The sequence below is a fragment of the Corella eumyota genome, chromosome 1, assembly GCF_963082875.1.
Source record: "Corella eumyota chromosome 1, kaCorEumy4.1, whole genome shotgun sequence".
Lineage (NCBI taxonomy): Eukaryota > Metazoa > Chordata > Ascidiacea > Phlebobranchia > Corellidae > Corella > Corella eumyota.
The window spans coordinates 8,455,849-8,473,390 of record NC_137490.1 but is presented as its reverse complement, the minus strand read 5'-3'; the positions used below and the strand labels follow the sequence as shown (position 1 = coordinate 8,473,390).

Genomic DNA, 17,542 nt, shown 5'->3' with positions numbered 1-17,542 from the left:
TAAACGGTAAACAAAATTTAAATAATGTACTGATTTAATTCTAAGAAAACTAAAAAGATGAAGTATTATTTATTACAGAAACTTAAATTTTATCTTATAACTTTTCAAAATTAACTTACCAATTGCTCGCTCAAAAATAAGAATAATGATAAGGGCAAAACATAGCAAAGAAATCATCTGGTAACACAATAATCGAGATCTTTTTTCATAGCCTAAAATAGTAGGTTTAAAAAAGGATATCCTATTAAGAAACTTTTATTAAATTTTATGTTATGTTGGTTTATTATGTTAGTTTTAGTATAATAGTGTACAAACTTTAAAATAGTTAAAAATAATTACTATCCTTGGGGAGAATACAAAACAATGTTTTGTCCTACGTAGTTTTTGAGAAGGGGATTTTTCAATATCCTTGTTACTTTCTTTCGTTTTAATTTCTTCCTTTTTAAATGGTTCACTTTTTTGTTTGGTAACATCGCCATAATTTTCGTTGTTTATTTGTTTTTCTCCGCTATTGACAGAATCTCCTGTTAAAGGAATATTTTTTATTTATTTATTTTCGATATGAGATATGTTTTTATTTATTTATCCTTCTAAATATAGGGTAATAGTTGTTACCCCGACCCAGTCTGGAATTGCCTTTGGTAGTTTAAAGTATTAATTATAGATTAAAATTGCCCGATAATTAAGCTGCTGTTTAAGTATTTGCTCAGGACGGACAAAAATGTTACCCAATGCGACATAAACAACGCAACATTTTTTATTAACACCATGGTGATATTAAAGATCATTAAATAACATAACGTTTAAATAGGAATATATATTTTACTTAACCCGCTTCTACAAAACCTAACGTTTTAATTTAAAAAGATGGCACAATCGAAAGCGGATATTTTATGTAAATAAACACTAGAAAAAATGCAATACCTTCTATTTGATCTGCTTCTGGACTATCGTTTATTTTAATATCTAGCGGTTTAGCTAAATCCGTTAAACTTGGTGGGACATAATCTTCTACATTTATTACTTCTCTGTCGAAGTTAAACACCGTTTCGTTTAGGTCCGCCATGCTTCGTGACACGTCGGCGTATAGCTTTGAAAAATCAATCAGCTCACGTAGGTACTGATGGCTGTACTTTTCTAAAATAAGTATTAAGAAAATAGGTTTAAGGGGTTTTTACTAAGTTGTTGTAAATTGACATAACAAAAAGGCTTATCTGTAGCTTACAATATAATTTGTTCATTGGTAAGTTTTGTTGATTACCTCTTAGAACAGGTCGTCGCAAAAAATCTTCTGCTTTTTCTTTTTTTCTACGCGTTAATACTTTTATGTAATATCGTAGGTGTTTTTTGTGATTTTTTATTTTAAGTTTTCGTTCAAGTCGTTCGGCTTCTTTTTCTTCCTCGGTTAATTTCTTTTTTCCTTTTTTACTCTCTTTATTTTTCGCCATTGGTCTAGTTGAAATTTATATTTTAAGTTATATTTTATTTTACCTTGTTCTAAAACAAAAATGTTGCAAGTAATCAGGATTTTGGTTAAACAACTATTTTGTTTGTTAGATCACAATTGGATTAAATCCTAAAATATGATAACATTGTTTTTTTACTTCGCTAATGTGGATAGAGAAAAAGTATATTTTAAAACACACTTACAAAACGGTTCAGTTTTGCGTTTTTTAAATGTTATGTTTTTACAATTTACACCAAGTTTTTTAAACAAAAAACATCACTTTTTGTAAAGAGCTTAGTCGGCAGTTTCTTAAGTAAGATCGAAGTCCAATTTGTTTTCATAAAAAGAAGGTATTTAAATAACAATAATTCCCAAGAATTTTTTTTATTAATATAGTACAAGGCAGTGTGTTTAAAAAAAGTCCAACAAAACACGGAAAAAGGAAAAAGAAACAACCTAAACGGAATTGAATTGCAAAATCAATTGCATATAAACAAAGATTTTTGTTGAAATAATTAGTTTTCATAGGTCTAATACACAAAAATAACAAACAAATGATTGGCAGATTTAACTAACATCCAAACTAAACAAAGTAAATTTTCAGTGGTCTCCTGAAGCCTGTGTTTTTAAAGTTGACAGTTTCAACATTTCTTCTTCTAAATCATCTGTATCGAAATGACCTTGTTGCCTGGTAAAAATAAGAAATTTATAAAACACAGAAATAGGGGGTAGCATAATTTAAAAGTTTGTTTTAGAATTTTTTAGAAATTATTTTTTGAAAACTTTTTAATATATCTATAAACATGATTTATGGTTACCGTGGAGATAATCTGTTTCCATTGTCGATATAGGACTCCAACATTCCCGAAGAAGCTAATAACAATCCAAGATAAGGGGGTGAAGGCTCCAGCGGTCTTGACATAAATTCCGGGTGAAATTGAACCCCAACAAAATAAGGGTGATCTAAATATTGCAATGTTAAAAAAATTGATTTTTTTTTCAAATTTTAACATTTTATTTTTATGTTTTTAACCTAATCAAACTTCTAATAAAAGATAAATTCAAGAAAGAACCTTTAAGTTCCATTATTTCCATTCTCATGCCTTCAATATCATGTCCAACAAAATTAAAACCTTTTTCTTCATACAAGTGAACATAAGTTGGGTTAACTTCATATCGATGTCGGTGTCGTTCATCAACATGGTCTACTGACTTGTACAATTTTCCTGTGCAACAATCAAGAATAAAAGGCTGATTATATGAATTAAATAAATGTCCTAAAAAAACTATATATATAATAAACAAAATTTAAAAAAAAACAACATTCAAATCATTTTAAACTTAGATAAATATAAACAAGAAAAGTTGTGAATAATGTATACAAAGTGGTAGTTAAAACAAAAACAACAACATTGTTTAATAATCAAAATGTTAGTAAAGTTTAAAAAACATAGTTTAAATTAAAGTGAATTCGAGTCTGGGCTGCCTATTTAAAGTCTAAGTCAAACTTCAAACAAAGAAAATAACTAAATACGAAAAAAAAGGAAAATCCCACACTCACTAATAATAGAATCTTTGGTTTTAAATATTGTTCTTCTTTTCCCCAATCTCATTGTTCCACCCATATCACCAGGGTTATGTTCTGGCATGTCTATTACAACATCATGACCCGTTTCTGGGTTCATTTCAGTCGAGTGAGCATCTAAACAAAAAAAATTGAATTTTTTTTTTTTTTTTGTATAATAATCTTTATCTTCGATGTGGTAAAGTCAAAAGCGCGACTTAAACATAGAGTAAGATCAGTTCCGATCCAGTTTTGAGTTGCCTGTGGCAGTTTGGGATATTATAGATTATAATTGCCTGATAATTACGCTGCTGATTAAGTGCTGGCTTAGCAGGAGTTTGTACCGTTTATAGCGCCTTACTCAAGGGCGCTACAGCATGAGATCAGTGGGGACTGAACCCATGACCCCATGTGTAATGTAGCTAGTATTCTTACCACTACCCCATGCTGCCAATATAAATTGTTATTATATTATTTGATGTAAAAACTTAGAAAAAAAAGGATTAAATATAACAATCAATACCTTGCATATTTAAAACATTTCTTGCAAATTCAATAGCAGCCACCTGCAAACCAAGACAAACTCCTAAATAAGGAATTCTATGTTCACGTGCCCATTTAACCGCCAAGATTTTTCCATCAATAGCTCGACTGCCAAATCCTCCTGGTACCAAGACACCACTGTTACAAATAAAAGTTTAATCATACAAAATTCCTTTGCCCCTTTTTAAAAAAAGCTAGCATTTTTAAAATATTTGCCCGCGCATAATCAACATATTTTTTTTATTTGAAGGGATAAATAACAATATTTTTATTATCTATCAGTAACACAATATGTTGTATGATTACTTGGCTAAACACAATCTTTTCCATGCGTCATGATATTCTACTGGATTTTCTTGTTCTGTTTTATCTTCCAAATTTGCAGCATCAATAATCTTAAAAAATACTAAAATTACTATGTCTGTTATTGGTCTATAAAGAATAAAAAAAAATAATCATTTCCGAAAACAACTTACTATTAAATCCAACTTTCTATTAATTGCAAGGGAGGCATGTCTTAATGCCTTGATAACTGAGGCATATGAATCTTCCAATCTTGTATATTTGCCTACTAAAGCAATTGTACATTTTGTGTGAATCTGGTCATACCTATTAACATGAAATTTAATGTAAATAACGACCAAACAATTTTAATGTTATAAAAAATCAAGTGTCTTACTTAAATTCCTAGAAATAGCATGGTTTTTAAAGCAAAGCTTAACAAATAATTCAAAAAAAGGTAATGTGCAAAAGTTTTTAAATTAAATTAAAATTAACTTAGAAATTATAAGAAAGGAAAAAATGATTGTACTTGTCAGCAAGGTTTCTCCATCGAGTTAAAATTCCAATTCTGGGTTGAGTTGGAAGGTTAAGTCTTTTAATCAAATAATTTGAAACATTTTGTTCTTCAAGAGCATAAGGAACATGGTATATCGAAGAGACATCATGAACAGCAATTACCTGAACATAATTTTATTTTTCACAAAAATAATATACATTAAACACAACAAAATATAATTAAAACACAAATCCAGCATTTTCTGTTTATTTTATAAATATATTTCTAATTTTAGAGTTTTCTTATTTATCACATCAATAAATTTTTAATATTTATTTGCTTTGCTATATACCAAACCTTATCGTCAATTTTACCTACCTGCTCAGTTGTTACATGACAGAAATTCGATATTTTTTCTTTTACTGACATTTCAATCGGGGATTGGCTCCTGCACACAATAAGGTCCGGGGATAAACCTAAACCTCTTAATTGTCGAACACTATGTTGGGTTGGTTTGGTTTTTTGTTCACCTGTGGAATTCGGCTGGAATACAAAACATTTTTTTATAAAAAAAAACCATTAACCAAACAAATAATTTATTATTATTCAATACTAAACTATTAAAAAAATAAATTGTAAAACTACCAAATTTTTATCATTTCAGTACTAAAAGTGAAAGTTTTTTTTTAACTTCCATTTTTTAAATTTAATTGATAAAATCATTACACCAAAACATATAATTTTTAACCTTTTGATTTTTACCTGTGGCACGAGGCTAACGTGGATGTTGCAGAAATTACCAGTGCCAACTTTAAATTGAAACTGCCGAAATGCTTCAACAAATGGCATTCCTTCTATATCTCCTATGGTCCCACCCAGCTAAAATTTATAAATTCCATGAAATTTTAATACTGTACAACACAGGACTTAAAAAATAAATCACCCAATAATTTATACACAAAATAATCGAATAAATTTAATATTTGTATTGCTTACCTCAATAATGCAAACTTGAGGTTCTTCATTTCCATTATCCACCGAAACTTTTGCAACTCTTTCCACCCAATCCATAATTGCATCAGTGACATGAGGTACCACTAAAAAAACATTTGATTTATAGGACTTGGGTTACGTCTTTACTTATTGTCAATAAACTGTAAGCAAACATTATATAAAAAAGAATCAATAACACATTGAATGCTAAGGCAGAATATATTACTAGCTGGGTTATTTAAGGATTCGAACAGCTTTTTTTTTCAAGCACAACAAAAATATGTCAAAGCAAGTTTAAAGTTTACCTTGCACAGTTTTTCCAAGGTAATCGCCCTTTCTTTCTTTGCTAATAACGTGCTGGTATATTTTGCCTAAGTTTTTTAACACAATTAAAAAAAAAGGTTTACTAAAATATTTATAAATAGTAAGTTAAACCTTAACAAAAAGGTTAAGATAGGGCAACACCCTTATTTTTTAAATTTTTAGAAATTTTTACAAACCTGTTGTAATGTTGTTATCCTTATGCAATGTGACTTGAAGAAATCTTTCATAATTTCCAAGATCCAAGTCTACCTCTCCACCATCGTCTAAAACAAACACCTCACCTGGAACAAAAAGCTTTTATATATTTTTTTTGTTATTTTAGATTTTTAAGCAGATAATAGTTAGAAGACAAAATTTAAAATCTTACTTTAAGGTATTATTTTTTCCCTGACCCAGTCTTGAGTTGATTCGGCAGTTTTGGATATTACTGACCATATTGTTGGGTAATTAACCCAATAATTGTTTTTAGTGTTACTACCATTTAATGCTATAACTTAAGGCAGTGTTAATTGTGCCACAAATCTTAAATACATAGGGTTGTCTTTAAAATGCATGTTAGTGCTAATCATAGTTATGGCAATATTAATTGAAAAAGTCATTTCGTGAGGTGAGATTTAAGCAAATACCAATTCATCTCATAAAGTAAATATTTGATTTATTTGTTTGAAACAGTAAACGACATTTTCTTATTTACTACTTTTAGATTTTAACATTTAAACAAGAAAAACTGATATGATATAAATTACCATGCTCATATGGTGAAAATGTTCCTGCATCAATATTTAAATAGGGATCGATCTTTATTGCTGTAACACGAAGTCCACAAGATTTTAATATTGTTCCAATACTACTGGATATCACACCTAATCAACAAAAATAAAATGATAAAAACATTATTAAAAATAAAAAAAATCATTGCTAGCTATATAGCTAAGCAATGGGGTAAATAAAAATTTGCTTTATTTTTAACAGAATTTTAGTTACCCGTTTATACGACAAAAAAGTTATTTAAATACATGCAAAATACAATTAAATGTTTAAATATAAAAAAAGTTTTTATACACTTATAACGTAGCACCTACCCTTTCCAATTCCACTAATAACACCACCAGAAACCAATATAAACTTCATAACTATAAATTTTACTACACATTTACCGCGTTCTTTTAATTAATTGTGTCTTAATAAAACCAAACAGTTAAAAAATGACGTAAAAAACATTCGTGAGTAACGTGGTTGAGTGTTGTAAACCCCAAAAAAAGTTGTATGTAATAAACGTATTTATACTTAAAGGCTCTTTAAAAATTTTGAGATTTGAAAAAAGAAAAATGTATTATTTAACTGTTAGTTTTTTTTATAATTTTAATATAAAAAATAATTTAAAATTAAGATTTTTAAACACAAAAAAATATTTGGCAACCTTTCCACGTGCGTTGAAATTGGTGCATATTAATAGTGTTAAAATTCACAATAACAAACTGGCTGTAAATAGGTGATAGTTAAAATTTGTGATAAAAAACATTAGAATCATTTTTTTCATTGGGGACCAGAAGCTTCTGGCAACCTTTTTTTATTTTAAATTTTTTAATAGTATTTTTAGAATATAAATTGTATAACGTTTCATAACATAAAATGAACAGATGAAGTACCTTCAGTTAAAAAAATTGTCCAATTTGGTAAAATTAAATTTTTTTGAAAACGTTACCAAGAGAAATTGTTCCAATTTACCTAGCTATTCTTTAGATGAAGTTAAAAAACAAAAGGAGGAGTGGAATCTCAAACATCAAGCTTTCAATTGGTCATTAAGTAGAGAAATTGTTTTTAATCACAACAAAATTAAAGATAAACATCGAATTGTAAACCAACCAAAGAAAGAAATTTGTGAAACATCTACCAATGCATTCATTAAACTTCTAACACGTGGAAAAAATGTTTTTCCATCTGTTTGTTTGGAGCTAGTAACAAAGAACTTGCAAAACAAAGATTCAACCTTAGCCAGTACATTTTACTTTAATGTAAGTTCTAATGTAAATCGGTTTTTACCTTTTTATTTAACTCAACAATTGGAAAAAGCTGATTACATCTTATTCACTAGGTTGCAGTGGGAAGCAATAGTTGACATGCATGAATATGTTAGAGAACCTGAAACAAACAACTTTCGATCTGCAATTGTTTGTGGACCAACTGGACTAAGAAAGTTATGGAACATAATAACTGATTTGATTTTTTCCACATTGGCTAAAAGCAAAGTGAATTCAAACCATTTTGTGTATGAAATTTGTGATTCATTGTCTAGTTTTGTTGATAGTAAATCAGGAACAAAATTCAGTATGATAAATTTAAAGCCTACCATTAGTACAAAAAAATCAACCAACAACTCAACATTGCTTAATAATGTTGCTGCATGCTACATGTTTGAAATACCAGGAATGGTGGCAAATTTTGACAACTTACCTAATGTTGCAAATGATCCACAACAAAATCCAAAACAAAATGTGAATACTAAAATAAATGTGACTGAAGTTGATGTGGAAGATAATAATCAATCCCTAACTTTAAATTTTTCCAATGCAAAAGAATGTTTCAGTAAAATCAATGGTTTACCAGAAGAAACAGAAAATAGAAACGACACTCAAAGTAATTTGAATTACAGTAAAGAAACAGAAAAGAATGACTTAATTTTAAATTTTTCCTTTGTTATTTTCGTGGACTGCCCATCAATAGCTTACATACCTGCATTAATTAATGCTTTTGGTTCTTCATTTGATGATACAAAAACTTATACCGTTGTTCATATGACAGCAGTTGATGTTTTAAATACAGTGGACTATCAAAATTGGATTTTAAAATTTCACGAAACATGCAATCACATTTTTGTCAACGAGAACACTTCCACAAACGTTGAAAATTTAAAAAGACACCATGTCACTCGTAACTTATGTAATTTAATTACTCCACATTTTTTTCCAATTTATAATGCAGAAAGTTCGATTATGCCATTGAAAGATTCAAAAAGTATTGATTTACAGTTTAATAATGATTATTACAAATTATGGAAAAATTCATGTAACTATTTTGTTAACCAAGAGGGCAAAATTACAAAATTGAAAAGTCGAATTGCAAATTTTCTAGAATCTCTAAATAACTACGAAAATATTTATGGCAAAACAAATGATGTAACATTATGTTCCAATTTTAATGACATTACATATCCAAGACTCGTTGTTTTGGGTTCAGGTGGAGTTTGTTCAAGATTAAGAGCTAATCCTTGCTTTTTGGTAATGATTGACAAAGATAGAAGTGTTATGCTTGATTGCGGTTATTCTGCACTTTCGCAGCTGGAGGATCACTTTGGTCACTTTACACCTCGGGTACTTTCCACTATCAAACTGATTATTCTAACACATAGACATACAGATCATTTTCTTGGAATTGTTTCGATGCTTAATGCAATCAAACGGCATAAATCTTATGAAATCACACATGTTGTGTTTTCTAGTCATCTTCATCACAATCTTTTTCTTAAGTATGTAACAAAACATAATTCTTATCTTCAAGAAAACGTTGAGTTTAAAATAATCGGCAAATATCCAAAATATGAAGTTATTGCAGATATTAAAGATCATATTGGATTAAAATATTTGTATCTACCAATGGTTTCACATGGTGTGTTTACTATTGGAGTTGTTATGGTTATTAATGGTTTCAAATTGGTATATTCATCGGATACTTTGCCCATGTCAAAATTTCTTTTAGAAAAAGGTCAATATGCAGATCTTTTAATTCATGACTGTTTATATGTTAGTAGTGATCGAGATATAGAGGCATGCTTTAAAAATCATAGCACTTTTCAAGGGGCAATTGAAACTGCAAAGGCCATGCAGGCCAAAACTTTATTAACTACACATTTCAGCCAAGTGGAAGATTTAGTTCCTGTGGAAAATTTAACTCATTCTTCAAAAAAATTCAAAGGGTTGCATATGTATGCTATTGATCATCTTGAGTTACCTTTAAATGTGTATGAATTTAAAGAGTTGACCAAATATCATGACCAATTTAAAACTATGTTTAGCCCTAGTACACGCAGACTTAAAAAAAGAAAAAAAGAAAGTGATGTAATAAAGAAAAAAAATATGTATTTAGAATCGTTTGCACTTTTAAAAAAAAATAATTCTTAAATTTTTTTGTTCTTTAAAATATCTTTGGTATCAATCTTGTGATAATTTTTTTAGTGTCAGTATTTAAAATTAAACAATTTTATTTTTCAAAGTCATAAAAAAGTTTTTTTTTTACTATTAAAAATTATTATAATGATTGTGTTTAGATGAACTAAAAAAAAGACTGTAGTTTGTATTTATATTAAATTTACAATGTCACTATTCTCCATTGTAAGGTGAGTTATATTTTATAAAATTTTAGTGGAAAAAATAGAATTAGTGGAAAAATAGAAATAGAGTCAAAGCATCAAAAATCATTTATCTAATAGACTACTACCATTCTAGAAGTGTAAAACTAATCCTACCATTTTAACCTAGAATAATGTCATAGTTTTACATTTTTTTAATTTTTTGAGTTGTTTTCTCTTTAAAAAGTTGGAAAACTTAAATATTAAACTTTTGATAAAAATAAAACCTTATTTTAGTAAAAACATTTTTTTTCGACAGATACACAGGTGAGGAAGATAGTACAACAGATCCAACCTCTCTTTTTTCAGATAAAAATTTAAGGGAATTACAACAAAGGGCTAAGGAAATAAAACTATATAATGACGCCCCCCCTACAAAAAAAAGAAAAAAATCCAGCAAACTTTTTAAAAATAAAACCAAAAATGGTACTAAGAAAGACATCAAAAATGGGGATGAAAAAAATAAATTATCGCAAAAATCAACAGAGTTTGATTTAAACTTTTTAAATCTTTCATCGGAAGAAAAACAGTTGTGTGGTGATGAAACTGCAATAGATATTAATAATAAATTAATACTTTGTGAGGAAAATGATAAAACTATTAAAACTGTGGACAATAAAATTGGGAATTTTTCTGTTTTGGGAACAAAAGAAGATTACGTTGTTAAGAAGGTATTGCAAGAATACATCATCTAGATATATTTTTTGTTGGTTGTGATTGACACCCTTAAAAACATTTATCTTTATCCTTAATGTAAAAAGGTCGACTTGACAACCTAAATATAATAACAACTGTTACTATGACCTTGTTTCGAGTTGCCTTTGACAGTTAGGGATATTATAGATTGTAATTGCTCAATAAATGAGCTGCTGATTAAGTGCTGGCTCAGCAGAAGTTCATACTGTTTGTAGCACCTTACTCAAGGGCGGCTATAGCATGAATACAGTTGGAACCGAACCCACTGCTTCATGATGGGTAGCAAGTGTTCTGAACACTACACTATGCTTTCTGTGACTTTTTTACTATAAAAACTCATCTTAAGTTAACAACCAGAGCATTCAAAACTCTTTTTTTTCTTAAAAAAATTAAAGGTAAATTTATTTTGTCTTTAAATAAGGTTTCTAGAAAACTTCCAGATTGGTTAGCAAATCCCTTTTTGATTGAGAATGTTGTCAGTGGTACTACATACCCTATTGTTGAAGAAATTTCAAATATTGAACCTATATTGTTAAAAAATCTTAAATCAATGAATGTCACTAGTCTGTTTCCTGGTAAGTAGGTATTGGCAGCTTTGTATAGATGAAACAACACTTGGTTTCACTAAATAAGGTCTTGGGTTCGATCACCACTGACTTTATACCAACTCTAGCCAAAAAAAAAATTGCAGGTTGATTTCAAAGCAATATGTTTAATATTTATCAAAACTGCTAATCGCAAATCAAAACTGAGTTAAAGTTACACATTATCTTATATTCAGGCTGTGAAGTTGCTATTTACTTCATGGATAAATAAATATAAAAATATTACTAAAGTAACTTATATTGAGATTGCAGCTATCATGTAAATGTTAGACATGTATTAATTCATATGCAACATTTGTATTCAAATTTAAGGACCACTTTATTGAAATTAAATATATGAATGCAACATTTTTAACTTAACATTTACCTAAATTTAATTTAAACAACCAAATATAACGGACAATAAAATTATTTCCCATTGTATTAAAGGTTTAATAATAATTTATTTGAATATTGTTCAAATAATACCTAAATGTAAAACATATTATAAAAAAGTAGACATGCATTCCTGAACAGCTAAATTACAATGAAATATATTTGCCCTATGTTAAATACCCATGTGTTTTAAACAAAAAATTGATTTCATTTCTTAAAGTTCTATTTTTTATAACTTTTTTATTTGTAGTTCAGAGATGTGTTATTCCAGCTATATTAAAGGGGGTTAGATTGGGTTTCGGGGTTTGTAAATTTCCACCACGAGATATTTGCGTCAGTGCACCAACTGGAAGTGGAAAAACTATTGCATTTGCTTTGCCAATCGTGCAAGTACAAATTCATTTTTATTGCAAAACTATTCTATTTTTAATCAAAATATTTATACCTAAATTAAATAACTTTGAACATACATAAATATTATCTACTAGGCTTCATTATATATATTTATATATTAAAAATATGTGACTAATTAAACTTTACAGGCTCTAATAAACAGGGTTAAGCCTGTGACAAGGGCTCTTATTGTTTTACCTACCCGAGAATTGGCAACACAAATTTTTCGCGTTTTTGTTCATTTGTGTAATTGTACGTCACTACGTTGTGTTCTTCTTACTGGTGCAAAAACAACTTTGGAACAGGAACAAAATTTATTGGCTAAAACTTTGTAAGTTAAGTTAATTAATAATCTTTGATTATTAGTCCTTCGGTTATGTTTTGCTAGCAAACATAAAATTTCTTTGTATATCTTTATCTCTAATGTGACTAGAATAATTTCGCATCCTTAACATAGAGTTACATTTGCTACCCTAACACAGTCTTGAGTCGTCTTGCAGTTTTGGATATTATTAGGCATATTTCCTAATATTTACCTTGTCATTTAGCCTAGGGTTGGCAAAATTTAGGTTTACAAAAACACAGAACTTTTAATATCGAGTATATACAAATAAAAAGTACATTTTTTGTTTATTAACTTGTAGTGAAAATGGTGAAAAAGTACAAGCCGATATTGTTATTGCTACCCCAGGAAGATTGGTTGAACATTTGAACGAAACTGTGGAGTTTAATTTGGACCAATTACGGTATGAAGTAAAGTTTTGCTTTATAAAGTTTATAGGGATTCCTAGTTGAATTTAATTATTTTTTTTTGTTGTATTATTAAAAATACAAATTTAAGAAAAAATATGAAACTTAATTTCATATTAATAATATAATATTATTTAATTAGTTACTGTAAAAAAATGATTTAATTTTGACGACGATGCAACACAAATTTCTCGCTGGAAATAGAAAAAAGCAACCAAATCAAATCTTTTTACAGTCATAACTTCTGTTCCTTTTTAATATAGCGGAAATTTTTTAACCTTTTCAAGTTTTGGCGCTTATATAGCAGAATTATTTATTTATGTATGTTTAAAAAGGTTTTTGGTGATAGACGAAGCTGACAGAATGATGGATCAAGTTAAACAAGATTGGTTAAATGTTCTTGAAAGGACTGTTTACAAAAGTCGACCTCACATTAAGCAACTGACAATAAGAAGGTACATTAATGTATATTTTTACATTTTTCAACTATTTAAACCTTAATCCTTAATTAATACCAGGCACAAGTAAAAGCATTGCTTAGTTGATAAATCACTAACCCTTTATACAAAGAAAAATATCTTCTATTTTTATTGTTGGTGTATAAACAAAAATTTTATTTTTCAGTTTGCAAACTCCTAGGGTACCGGTAAGTTACATTCTCAATATTTGTAGTAAACTTTACCAAAGTAACATTTTCTTTTATTTTGTTTTAAATTTCATTAAAGTTGCAGAAATTGTTGTTCTCTGCAACACTTAGTGCTGACCCAGAACAATTGGAACAGTTAAATTTATTTCAACCACAAATGTTTACTGCACTTTCGAAACCAAAACTACTTGCTCAAGATACTGATAAAAAACTGGAAATTGAGACAGAACTGGAATTTATTGGGAAATACACAACACCCCTTGGTTTAAAAGTAGTTTAAATTTTATCCTGAAGAAAAATGACAAAATTTAATTTGTTTTTTAAATATGCCAAGACTACTAAATATTTATGCATGATTTCACAGTATAACATGGATTGGTGACCAAGCTATTTACTAAACCTAAAATCGTTATAGTTCTGTTTTCTATATTCAATTTGTTAGGAGTTTATGGTTGTTTGTACTTCTGGAGAAAAACCGATGGCTGTATTAAGTTTAGTGAAGAACTTAAAAAAAGTGTTGTGTTTTGCTGGCTCTGTTGAAACTACACAAAGACTTGCACTGCTTTTACAACTATATATGAATAAAATAGGTAGGCTTATTTCTTAATATTTTTATTTTTTTTTAAATTTAACGTTCAAAAAAAGTTTAGTTATCAGTTAATTAATAATGTAACTCGGTTATCTTAGCTTAGTAATCGTGTACTGCTGAGTAGAGGTATTGTTAGATTCTGCTTAGTGCTGACCCTTTTTTTGGTATTTTGTAATAACGCCAATAAAAGTGCTGCTAGCAAGTAACTAAGAAATACTTTAATATAGAAATAATGAGAACACCAACAGAACTTAAAAGAAGCAATTTTTATCACCTTTTACTGCTACTTATCGCCAATATTTTAATTAGTTACAGTATTTTTTAATTTAAAATTTTTATTTCTAGATGAAAAAGATCGATTAATTTGCTCTGAATTTTCATCACAACTTAGCTCAGTAAAAAGAAGAAAAACTCTAAAAGATTTTACAGTTGGAAAAATTAATGTGTATGTACATACTCTATATTATCTTCTTTTTTTGTATGTATTTTTATCCTCGATGCGGGAAGGTTGAATGCATTACCTAAACATAGAGTAACATCAGTTACTCTGACCCAGTTGCCTTTTAGCAGTATGGGATATTATAGAGATTAATTGCCCAGTAATTATGCTGGTGATTAAGTGCTGACTTAGCAAGAGTTTATACCGTTAAAAGCACCTTACTTAAAGGGGAACTCAACAGAAAAATAAGGCCAGCTAATATGTTTTTTTAAACTGTACTTAGTTTAAAACTTTAATTAAAAATATTTTTGGGTTTTTAATAAGCCTGATTCGATGTTTTGAACTTCGACGGCAAACCCTTTATGACGTCACCGGGTTGTACGCGAATTTGTTAGCTATACGTTATAATGCGGTCATAAGCTTTTTTTTAAAGTCGTATAAGTTTTATAGAAAAGTTAAACTATTATAAAAACGTTTATAAGCTTCCCCAAGAATAGTTCTACATTGCACAAGTGTTTTTATTTGTTTAGATAAGCAAAAATAAAGTTTTTAGGTATGTTGCAAGAGTAAACATTTAACTGTTTTAGATTAAACAAATAGACTCATCGCCATGCCAAACTAACTCGACTTATCATGTAGCAATACAAAAAATTGTGTTAGTAAAACAAAGCTTAAATATGTGGTAATTTCTATTCTGTAACTAAACGCTTAAAAATTGGTATTATTGTATAAAAGGCAAAAAAATGAAGTTGCAAAAATGCAAACGCCTTTTATTAGAAATTTAAACCTTTAGAATAATTGTTATAAACCTTCTAAGATATTCTGTAAACCATAGTTATGTCTATTGCTAAAAACCAAAATAATGTTAAAGACTTAAATTGTTCCTGATGCACAATTACAATCCTTTGCATTTAAACCGGTTTGGGAGGCTGAAATTACTATTAACAGTGATGGGAGTAGTTGTTTTACAAGAAACTGGCCTGTTTCATCATAGTTCATACATACAAACACACAGTGGCATATACTTGTTTCTTTTAACAGCTAAACGCAAATATCACACAGTTTGCGTTCAGCAGTCTGGCAATAAAACAAGTTTGTAATTGGCATAAAAACTTTTTTGCTGCCTCCAAACGAATAAAAACACTAGTGCAATGTAGAACTATCATTTAATAACCTTATAAACGTTTTTATAATAGTTTAACTTTTCTAGAAAACTCGTACGACTATAAAACAACTTTGACCGCATCATAACGAAAAGCTAACAAATTCGCGTACAAACCGGTAACATCATAAAGGGTTTGCCATCGAAGTTCAAAACATCGAATCAGGCTTATTACAGATACAAAACTATTTTTAACTATACAGTTTTAAACTCAGTACAGTTTAAAAAAACATATTAGCTGGCCTTATTTTTCAGTTGAGTTCCCCTTTAACAGCGCTACAGCATGAGAACAGTGGGGATTGAACCCACGACCTCATGGTGGTGTAGCAAGTGTTCTTGCCACTACACCACGCTGCCGGTCTCATTTGTTATATAAAATTTTTTGCGGTTTGAGAAGTAAAGTGTAACCCAATTAAGTCTTCTCTTTACCATCTTGCTATGCTATTGCTTGGTCATATTTCCGTTTAACTAAACTTCTAGTTTTTTTTTCTAAGAACTTTATAACAAGAAGACAGTATGGGTTAAACGTAGTACTTTATGTGGCTATGTCCATGAACCAATTGTTAACATTTAAAATAAACTTAATTTTTTATAAACTCTTAAAATAGCCTGGTTTGTTCTGACGCAATGGCACGTGGTATTGACGTACCTGACGTGACTGACGTCATATTATATGACGCACCAAGTCTTATTAAGACTTATATACATCGTGTGGGAAGAACAGCCAGAGCTGGAGACCCTGGTAACTCCTACACACTTCTGAAAGCTGATGAGGTATTTATGGTTTTCTTGAATATACCTCTGGCGAATGTGATTAATTATAGCATCTAAATTGACTTTTTTTTAGGTATATCACTTTAAGAAAATGTTAAAAGAATCCGGAAAAAATGGCATCAAAAAAAAGAGAATCCCAGTAAAAGAATACGAGACCATTGTCCCACTATATGAACAAGTTTTGCCTTTAATTGCAGATAAACTTAAAGAAATAAAAAGATAACATTACTTTATTGACTACTTTCACTTATACTAGTTTAAACAAGTGGTAAAAGGGGAGATGTTTAACATTAATTAAATTTTAAACAACCACGATTATATTCAAAAAATAAAACATTTAGTCTATTTTAGTTTTAACGACAATTTGTTTTTATTTTTCGATGTTTCGAATTTTGAGATGAATTCCATGGTTAGGTTGTACAGTAATACCAGGTAGAAGTAGTGGTTCGGCAGCGGTGTACACCTCATATTTTCTTAACAATTTACACAAAGCTACTCGCATTTTGTGCATAGAGAAATGTTGCCCAATGCAGTTTCTATAGAAATAATACATAAATTTACACCCAAATAAATTTTTTTAAATTGGAAGATTTTTTGATGATTGTTTAAATGTCTACCTTGAACCTGCTATCCCCTTAAAGAAATAGATTTTAAATATTTTTATCGGGTAAGGGTGTAATATGGACGTGTTTAGCCTATATGTAAACGCCGTGCTCAAGGGCAAATAGTGGGGCATTAATGCGGTCCTTTTGGACGCCGCAACAGGTTTATCACATATTTTTGTAATTGGATAAAAAAATCCTTTTAACTTGTTTTATTTATACTTTTTGATGACTCACATTGGGGTTTGGCCAAACACGTAGATTGTGGTGCAAAGCATGAATATTTATTCCAATATTACTTCTTTTAATCAAAATAAGTTTTTTCTGGATTGTAAGCATCAGGTATTGTAGCGCTTTGTTTACTTTTCTACCAAAAAAATGAATAAGACAATACATTCGCAGAGTCTCTTTAATGCAACTGGTTACATATGAAAGTTTGCTAAGGTCATTCCTAAAT

At 29.1% G+C, this 17,542-nt stretch overlaps 3 protein-coding genes across 5 annotated transcripts; 2 read left to right on the top strand and 1 right to left on the bottom strand.

Moving 5' to 3' along the window:
* Positions 1 to 1,822: 1,822 nt before the first annotated feature.
* Positions 1,823 to 6,855, bottom strand: LOC145763884 (CTP synthase 2-like). The gene is made up of 15 exons (XM_082575428.1): positions 6,732 to 6,855; positions 6,396 to 6,512; positions 5,826 to 5,930; positions 5,631 to 5,696; positions 5,329 to 5,429; positions 5,095 to 5,211; positions 4,711 to 4,875; positions 4,366 to 4,514; positions 4,031 to 4,163; positions 3,861 to 3,949; positions 3,535 to 3,692; positions 3,009 to 3,149; positions 2,521 to 2,673; positions 2,266 to 2,410; positions 1,823 to 2,135 (listed from the first exon to the last, which is right to left on the bottom strand). The coding sequence occupies exons 1-15, from the start codon at positions 6,778 to 6,780 to the stop codon at positions 2,048 to 2,050; spliced, it is 1,776 nt and encodes a 591-aa protein (XP_082431554.1). The 5' UTR covers positions 6,781 to 6,855; the 3' UTR covers positions 1,823 to 2,047.
* Positions 6,856 to 7,245: 390 nt separating this feature from the next.
* LOC145743020 (zinc phosphodiesterase ELAC protein 2-like) lies at positions 7,246 to 9,974 on the top strand. Of its 2 annotated transcripts, XM_082560889.1 has the most exons (2): positions 7,524 to 7,664; positions 7,745 to 9,974. In XM_082560889.1, coding segments are annotated over exons 1-2 (2,085 nt in total). In that variant the 5' UTR covers positions 7,524 to 7,662; the 3' UTR covers positions 9,828 to 9,974. The 2 variants fall into 2 exon arrangements, with proteins under 2 accessions (XP_082417007.1, XP_082417015.1); XM_082560881.1 differs by having other exon boundaries at positions 7,246 to 9,974.
* On the top strand, positions 9,891 to 16,941 carry LOC145743035 (ATP-dependent RNA helicase DDX51-like). Of its 2 annotated transcripts, none has more exons than XM_082560911.1 (13): positions 9,891 to 10,042; positions 10,314 to 10,725; positions 11,172 to 11,325; positions 11,981 to 12,114; positions 12,273 to 12,454; positions 12,768 to 12,869; positions 13,209 to 13,328; positions 13,498 to 13,519; positions 13,599 to 13,790; positions 13,962 to 14,109; positions 14,454 to 14,553; positions 16,318 to 16,483; positions 16,557 to 16,941. In XM_082560911.1, exons 1-13 carry the CDS (start codon positions 10,020 to 10,022, stop codon positions 16,704 to 16,706), a joined length of 1,905 nt encoding a protein of 634 aa, XP_082417037.1. In that variant the 5' UTR covers positions 9,891 to 10,019; the 3' UTR covers positions 16,707 to 16,941. The 2 variants fall into 2 exon arrangements, with proteins under 2 accessions (XP_082417037.1, XP_082417028.1); XM_082560902.1 differs by having other exon boundaries at positions 11,981 to 12,120.
* The last annotated feature ends 601 nt before the right edge of the window (positions 16,942 to 17,542 follow it).